Source organism: Colossoma macropomum, unplaced genomic scaffold (genome assembly GCF_904425465.1).
Source record: "Colossoma macropomum unplaced genomic scaffold, Colossoma_macropomum, whole genome shotgun sequence".
Lineage (NCBI taxonomy): Eukaryota > Metazoa > Chordata > Actinopteri > Characiformes > Serrasalmidae > Colossoma > Colossoma macropomum.
This window is the reverse complement of record NW_023494805.1, coordinates 22,624,040-22,633,157: the sequence shown is the minus strand read 5'-3', so window position 1 is coordinate 22,633,157 and position 9,118 is coordinate 22,624,040. Positions and strand designations below refer to the sequence as shown.

Below are 9,118 nucleotides of genomic sequence, written 5' to 3'. Positions count from 1 at the left end.
CTTAAACCTCAGTAAAAGCATATTCTGTAGCAAGTTTAAGATAAACCTCAGTTAAAGCTCAGATACAGCGACATCTGCTGGCAGATGTATAATTTTTAAATGTCACAGCATTTGGGTCAGTGGCGTTTCTAGGAAGTGAAGCCATAATGGGGCCACAGTGCTTGTTCAGGAGCCAAGTGTGCCATCCTCCCATGAAGCATAGCCACGCTTCTGGCCACCCCAGTTAAACAAGTAGGCATGTGAATCCAAAAAAACAGACAGACTGAAAGACACAGGTTTTAAAATTATGGGTTGATGAGGGCCAGGTGAGAGGGTCAGGGCCAGGGATCGGAAGGCCTGCAATGCTGAGCACTGAGGAGGTGGGTGGAGTCTGGGATGTGACACTAATTAAAGGTACTAAGGGATGTGACACTAATTAAGGCTTGGTTCTGAATAAGACTCGCGTTTTTGGGTTTTGGTCTTGATCTGGTCTTGCACTCATTCGGACTGGGTCTTGATTGACTACTCGTGGTCTTGGACTTAGACTCAACAAAGGTGGTCTTGACCATACAACAAGGGTGTAGCCAGAACAAGAACTGTGGTCCTATTATGACCCCACTTCAAAAATTATCCTACAATCGCCACTGACCCAAATGCTGTGACATTTAAAAAACAAACATCTGCCAGCAGATGTCGCTGTAGCTGAGGTCTAATTAGGGTCTTAAACTTGCTACAGATATGCTTTTACCGAGGTTTATGGAAAGATGATTGTAATCGAGGCTCATCTACAGCTCACATATTTTGGTCTTCCACTCTTAAGCCTATATACCTTTTGCCATTGTGGTTTTTTATGGGCTTCAGGCAAGTTTTAATTAAAAGCAATATTGTTTATTCAAACACAGTTCAGTTCAGTTTCATAAAAAATGTAATTATAAACATACACATTTTTGAATGTTTGATTACTAGATTTTTTAAATACATTTTAAGAGACACAGAACTACTCACAATCAAGTAAAATAAATAAAAAAGAACACATAGACCCAGTGGTGTGCACCGACTTTGACAAGAGTAGGGACAAAAGGCTGGGCTATGAGATTTTACAAAAATAAGATTTTAGAAGTAATTTCCTATAGGCCAATGTAAAACTGGCCATGTTTTTGATTGCTGTGGACAGAATTTTAATGTTCATTACAGCAAAAAATCAGGAGAGGCATTCGTTATGGAGAACATGGACCTCTGCTTCAAGTCATTCCTAACACCCATTAACTGTGGAAATATCATTGCATGCACACCCAATAGTGCATAAATGTACATATATATATATATATATATATATATATATATATATATATATATATATATATATATATATATTTGTGCTTTAAAATATATATATATATTGTATCGATAACCTCACAGGAAAAGAAAGAAACATACTTTACTTTCAATGTAAGTCAATGCAAAACTGCAATTATCGTTTTAAAAAAGCAAAATATGCCACATTATTAAACAGTGTTTTTAGTTTGTCAGATTATCACATCATTTGAATGTACATCGAGTTTTGCAACAGTTTAGCTGCGGTTCAGGTAGACCCACGCTTGTTTCGACAGCGCAAACATGTTTAACACACAGCTGGTCAGGGAGGGAATTGGGACGACTCTGTAATGACTTCGATTCTGTGGTCAGAATTTTGTGAATGTGGAAGAAAGCTTTTCATTACTGTTCTATTGAAATAGCCAAAGAAGATCCAATGTCATCAAATGTTCCATATCATGACTAAGTGCAAACAAAGTTTTTGAAAACAAGCCCAACACTACTTTTCAACCAAAATAACTTGCTATCCCAGACCACCCCACATACCCGCCCCTGCAACAGGTACAGTATAATAAGATATAGGATGCCTTTTGTGAGGGACGTTATTCAAAACATATTGTAATCCAATAAACAGGCCACGATTAAGATTTAACATTTTCATTTAATAAAAATCAGTGCAGAAAGAATGTTAACTAATAATACAATATATATAGCTTTTCCCCCAGAACACATGGAAATGTGACATATTGCATAGAACAATATGGGACGATGAAGAGAGATGAAGTATGTAAATCAGGATGGTAACAGAAAGGAAGACACTGATGTAAGAGTATATTGGTAATAAGGCACTAAACAGATAAAGCAGAGCCTGTCTTTGTGTGGGAGGACAACAGGAAGGACACTGTGTCTTTGAGTACTTTACTGCTGTGGACAGCAGCATGATTTTGGCACCTAGCCCACACCAGACAGGTCTTATCATAAGCCTATGGGTAGATTTATGACCCTGTCAGCCCAAACTGTGGTGTTCCACATGCACACACATTTCTGCAGTCCTTGTGTGCGTGTAGGACAGTCCCATCACAAATGACATCACTAACCAAACAAAATACTGCCACTCAAGCACTTTCAGATGCACCTATTCACTCCCAAACATTCTTTTAGTTAAAGACAATAAAGTCTGAGTCTACACACTCTCAGAGTCAGGAATGTAACTGAAAAGTAGCACAAAACGGTGAAATAAAGCCAAAACAGAGGCCCAAGTGTAGATATAGTATTTCAATACAGCAAGTAATAAAAGCAGACAGCAGGGGGAGCTAATGTTGTACAAACACACAAGTCCTCACAAAAAAACTACTTTAAAAGTTCCAGCAAAGCAAATATAACATATAATATAAGGTAAATCTCATAACACTTATTTCCATTCAGTTATATATTCCATTTACAACACTGTCAAAAAAAAAAAACATCTCTGAAATGTTAACACATCACAGGCATTTTTCAGAGAGTCAAAGCCAACAAGAGATGTGATATGTGTACACCGACATGTGCATATAAGAGAGTCTAGTCAATAATCCAGTCAAATTTGAGCTGTTTGAGCTGTGTCTAAATCAGCGCAGGTCAGAGAGACCAATCTGGCCACCACACCCTCGTAACTGCCAGGCTACTGTTGCCAATCGCAGATCAGTAACCATGGCAACAAAGCCTTGATACCGCTAGTGAGCAAAACTAAAGGCACTGACCGGTGTAGCCAAAAGCTTGTTCCTTCAGCTAGCCACCGGTACTGTGTCTGAATATGTGTCTGTATTCATCCATTTCTGTGAGTAATCAGTGTGTGTGAGTGTGTGTGTGTTTGGTTCACATAATTGATGTTTCGGTGCGGGTGTGTGTTCACTGAGGGTGTCCTGGGCGGTTGAAGAAAGGCTCAGTTTCAGAAGAACTGGCCCCAGGGTCCTCTTCCCGTGACCTGCATTCAGAGCCCCCCCTACGCTGCAGGACCACCAGAACAGCGATGATCATCCAGCAGAAGAAATTCACCCACACTGCCGTCTGGAAACAGAGTGAGAAAGAGGCCAAGAGGAAGACACGGATCATTTTACCTTTGCAGTGACAAATGATGACCCACAACTTTGAAGCCATGAAAATTAGTCCAAAATACAACCCTGTTCCCAAAAAGTTGGGATGCTGGGTAAAATGTAAATAAAAACAGAATGCAGTGATGTGCAAATCATTTGAACCCTATATTTATATAATGGAATTATAATATATAATTGAAAATAGTGCAAAGACAACATATAGAATGTTGAAAATGTTATTGTTTTTGAAAAATACATGCCTGTTTTGAATTTGATACCAGCAACACATTTAAAAAAAACTGGGACGGGGCAACAGAAGACTGGTAAAGTTGTGTAATGCTAAAAAAAAGCATCTGGTGGTTAATTGGCAACAGGTCAGTAACACAATTGGGTATAAAAAGAGCATCCCAGAAAGGCTGAGTCTTTTAGAAGTTAAGATGCATATACTGCCATCCAGACAACGTCTTTTTAGGGAAGGCCTGGCTTTTTTCAGCAAGACAATGTCAAACCACATTCTACACATATTACACCAGCATGGCTTTGTATTAAAAGAGCTCAGGTGCTACACTGGCCTGACTGCAGCTCACCCACTGAAAACATTTATTGCATAACAAAATTAAAAATACGACAAAGGAGACCTTGAAATAACGAGCAGCTGAAATCCTACATCATGCAAGAATGGGAAAACGTTTCACTTTCAAAACTACAGTAACTGGTCTTCTCAGTTCCCAAATGCTTAAATAGTGTTGTTAAAAGAAGAGGTGATGCAACACAGTGGTAAACATACCCCTGTGCCAACTTTTTTGAAATATGTGCCATCAATTTTAAAACAAGCATATATTTTTCAAAAAACAAAATTTCTCAATTTCAACATTTCATATGTTGTGTCTATACTATTTCCAATATTGAGGTTACATGATTTGCACATCATTGTATTCTATTTTTATTTACATTTTCCACAGCATCCCAACTTTTTTGGAAACGGCATTGTAAAAATAGACCACAGAAAGTTGATCTTTTTAACTATAACACTTCTTTTTTAATTTTTATTGGAGCGAGCTTTAGTCATTTTGGGCATAAATGTCACAGCACTAACTTCACAGACGCTGAAGTATTATTTTTATGTAAAACAATAATTTGGATGCTTAGTTTTCAGTTTAAATAGCAAATATGCATTAAAATTATTGTCACATATTAAATTATTTTAAAGATATACATTTATACCGATAATAAAACTTACATTTATACCGATAATAAATTAATAAAGATAAATAAAAACAGGAAGCTTTTTATTGATATCTCAAAGGAAGAAAGACTAACTCTGAGAAGTCCATGGTTTGTGAAATTTCTTTTTATTTTTCAGATGAATTTGGCTAAAACAACTGACAGTTTTTGGCAAGAAGACTGTCAGTGGTGCTACAGATGAAACATTAAATAAATGAAATATTTGTATTTTTTTACACACAATGTGGCCACAATGGACTACATTTTAGAAAAGCCTAGATTTTCATTATTTTGTGAGTGATGTTACAACCTTACTGATGTTCAATATAACAGATTACATCACATCGCTTTATGGAAATGAAGACTCTAATGAAGGTTCTCTATTCTAACAAACCTGTTTTTTTTTTTTTATTCATGAAGGTCTTGTCAACTTGCTGATGAGTAAGATGTGTTGAAAGCAGGGATAACATTAAAGTTTACAGGTAGGACAAACCTAAGAGTAGGGGTCTATCTGTCTCACAGAGGAGGATTTCTTATTTAGCCAGCTAACTTAAATATTAATTTGATCTAACCTTGGATTTTCTGTCCCAAGAAGGTGGACTCCTTTTAATCAGGTTAATCACCACAGCAACTCATGCTGTATTCCCAACCTGCTCCAAGACCAATCAGCGTCTGACCAATCAGAGATAGCCTTCTGTTAGAGTTGGACCCTCTAGTCCAACTAATTTTTTTTTTTCTTTGTGATGTTTGTGGCATCAATAACATGAAAAATACTGCTTTTAAGTGGAGAACACAAATCTAAATAAATGCTATACTGTCTATTTTTATATGAGTTCTTTATCCTTCTTTGTAAAACAAGATGCTAGACTCCTCATGTTTCACACGACTGACTGTTCATCATAAATGCTTTCATGCGTATGCACAGGGATTAATCACAGCTATATAAACCTGGGTTAATCATTTCAGGTCTTGGCCTCCTGAGCGGGTACTACATCCCTTTATTAAATGGCGAAAAATAAACTTATTTCAGGCAGCAATGTCTCATCTGAGGTTTTGCACCAATTGAGGAATTGCATCACTCCCTTACACCCACACACTCTTCCCCAACCTCAAAGCTCCACCCTCACACACACTCATCCAACACTTCAATAACAGAACAATCATATGGAATACAGAATACTTTACTACACTAGGAAAAATAAATAAACTGACTGATTTCAGAATGCAGAAAGGGTTCTGGTCATGCATTTTAAATAAAATAAAATATTTATAGAGAAAGGACCCACGCATGGGTGTTTTTACATACCTCAGCACTGTGCAGTCTGGAGTAGAAACTGTTCCCATTCAGAGGCTTTGCCCACGGCTTACTTTGTGCTTCATCACACCTGCAAACACACAAGTGACAGAAGTCATGCAGCTGTTACACTGATCCAGTTCATGCCTACTGTATACATCAATTGTAATGGGTTATTAGCCATGCATCACATGACTGAAGGCACACCCTTTGCTTTTTTCTACAGTTTTAATCTCCCAATGAGCACAAAACTTCCAAACCAATCATAGTCTTCCTATAAAAAATTCTCATCCAGTCAGGAGGGACATTCTTCTCACTTTGTTATGTTTCGTCCTTCATGGAGCACCGATTCACACAGTCTGTCTCGGCCCACTTTCAGGATACACCCCGTCACCAGGAGGAAGAAGAGGAAGACTCCGCACACAACCAAAGACAAATTCATCCATATACGCTCTCTTGAAGAAGAAAGAGATGATGGTAGAGCCATTCAAAAATAACCTAAATCTCTATCATTTCATTATTGAATGCAGTACTAAAAATCTCCTGAACAGTCAGTTAGGAAGAAGTCTCTCTAAATGAATCTCTGTAAATGCTTAGGGTTTTATAATGGGACAAATTAATCCTTAACTAACAATGAATTACTATATGGCCTCTAACCTTTTAATGTCTCCGTCTATGCAGCTTGTGTAGACCCAGTAGAGGAGGGAGGAGAAGCAGAAGATGGCCACGCACACGGAGATGGCAGACACAAAATAACAGATTGAGGGAGAGCTGGATTGGCTTACGGTGAAGTCTGAACCATTCAAGTGCACAGCGCCATACAGCATACACCTCCCTTCAAAATCACCCTGCGTGAGAGAGAGAGAGAGAGAGAAAGAGAGAGAGACTTTGACAAAACCCTAGTGTCAATTAGGAAAAGGGTCTACAAAAAATAACCACCACCAGTTAAACCAGGGGTGCACAACTCCGGTCCTGGAGGGCCAGTGTCCGGCAGAGTTTGATGATTTACCAGCGCAAACACAGCTCATTACTCATCTGTTAACAGACAGGTTTAGTGGGTATGTTTGAGAAGGGGATCTACCAAACTACGCTGGACATCGGCCCTCCTGGACCGGAGTTGTGCACCCCTGAGTAGTAATCTCTGTGTAATCTCTCTAACCTCACTTTGGTGTATATGTCTAAAACTATTAAAATATGTTGTAAAAACCCATACAATACTTTATATATTATTCAAATTAGACAAAATCCCTGCACTAGTAGATGCCATCTTTGTTGCGGCATCAAATGGTTCCTCTCTCATTCACTGAGGAAGAATGACCTAAATATCTTATTTAACTCAAATATATCATTCAGGCTCTCCACCTTTAGCTACAGCATGACATTACCCAAGAAAGAAATGCTTTTGAATATCCTATTTTATGGCTGATTCCAGCACAAGCCCTACTAGTAGAGATATTTTGTCTATGTGTCATAGTTGTTTAATGCACGAAACCATTTCCATTTAGTTTATACATCATACTAATAGTAATAGTATTGGACATGTACACCATTTTAATGCATTGAAGTCTCAACAGTCAGATTCAAACAGCACACCTTTCTTCCACATGTACTTTGAAAGAAAACAAATTCAACTTCAAACCAATTCTGCTAATGCTGGGAACAATTTTTTGGAACAAGGTTTTCAGATTGGAGACACCAATCTGAAAACCTTTCAAATTACTTTCTTTGCTTGTCCCACTAAAGGAGAGAAACAGTGTCTGCACAGGCAAGTGCTTTATTAATGCTGCATGACTTGGAGTCACATCCAGTGATGCATTTCATCTGCTTAGAAATCTGTAATACTTCATCTAAGCACATTAACATGAAGTTCTGTCTCAGAGGAGTTCGGGATTCCCCTGTGTCTACAAGGTGAAACGAGTAAAGTCACTGAGTGAAAGCTGACACCCACTCTCCAGTTCTCTCTCACTTTTCTTTTCTGTGCTCAACTGACTCCAATAAGCCAATTACTACACAGAAACGAAGGGACGGCTGGTCACATGACCGAGTGAAAGGCAGAAGTGCTAAAAACAGCGGAAGGGAAGGAGAGAAACACAGGTCTTACTTTTAACAACACATCTGCCCTCTGACCTTCTCCACACTTTCAGAGGAAATGTATGGCGCATTTTTCTCACCACTCGTTTATAAAATCATGCGCATTGTACATTCACGTGACTGTTCAATCGTCTTTTTAAGTTAAAAACATCCAACACGGTCTGAAAATTTTCATCACTCGTCATATGACACACGAAGAGACTCTCATGGAGCTCAAACTGTCCTCCGTCAGCTCATCCTGCGAACAGACCTATGAAAGTGTAAAAGGGTCAGAACCTTTACAGGCAAATACAACCGCAAAATCGACCATGTATCTCCTGTATCGAAGTAACTTTTTTCAGTTTGAAAATAAGCTGACCGAAGAGTGGGTACAGAAAGTTTCCTGAAAAATGAACTACAGCAGCAGGCCAGTCTCTCTGTAGCAAAATATCCACAAAACAAGGTACAGTACGCCTTGCACGGCTGAAATGCAGTGCGCGAGCTGAGTAGAGTGCAGCACAGTTCGGCAGGCTAACTTCATTGCGTGAACTCTGACAGAGAGGAAACGTCGTGTTCAGCAAACTGTTACGGCAGAACAGCCGCGGCTTTTAACGGAAAAGGTAAAAGTAAAAAAGTCACAGTTTTCCACGCGTACCTGAGAAATTGTGACTGAAGCGGCGGTGATGATCCCGCAGATGAAGCAGCAGGCGTAGAGCGCGAGCTCCAGCAGCAGCAGCCGCGGCAGCGCCATCGCGAGCCATTCAGTCACATGGGCGGGCGCGCGCGCACCAACACACACGGTATGGAAATGGATGCAGAGGTGACGAGTTCATAAAAATCATGTGATGAGGATTACCATCAGAGGGGGTAGAGCAGCCTAAAGCCTAACTCGAGAAAAAGGAGGAAGAACATGTTTATATATATTATATATATATATATATATTTATATATATATATATATATATATATGTGTGTGTGTGTGTGTGTGTGTGTGTATATATATATATATATATATATATATATATATATATATGGGGTCGTATAGGACAGTGTTGGTATTATGAGAGAGTGTTTTTATTAAAGGACAGTGTTGGTATAAGAGGGGAGTGTGGGTATTATGGGAAAGAGTTGGTATTATGGGGCAGTGTTGGTATAATAGGAGAGC

At 38.8% G+C, this 9,118-nt stretch overlaps 1 protein-coding gene across 2 annotated transcripts; it reads right to left on the bottom strand.

Moving 5' to 3' along the window:
* Positions 1 to 1,934: 1,934 nt before the first annotated feature.
* Positions 1,935 to 8,731, bottom strand: tmem179ba (transmembrane protein 179Ba). 2 transcript variants are annotated; one of them, XM_036597442.1, is made up of 5 exons: positions 8,609 to 8,731; positions 6,541 to 6,731; positions 6,201 to 6,338; positions 5,896 to 5,974; positions 1,935 to 3,339 (listed from the first exon to the last, which is right to left on the bottom strand). In XM_036597442.1, the coding sequence occupies exons 1-5, from the start codon at positions 8,702 to 8,704 to the stop codon at positions 3,181 to 3,183; spliced, it is 663 nt and encodes a 220-aa protein (XP_036453335.1). In that variant the 5' UTR covers positions 8,705 to 8,731; the 3' UTR covers positions 1,935 to 3,180. The 2 variants fall into 2 exon arrangements, with proteins under 2 accessions (XP_036453335.1, XP_036453336.1); XM_036597443.1 differs by having other exon boundaries at positions 5,896 to 5,977; positions 6,204 to 6,338.
* Positions 8,732 to 9,118: the final 387 nt, after the last annotated feature.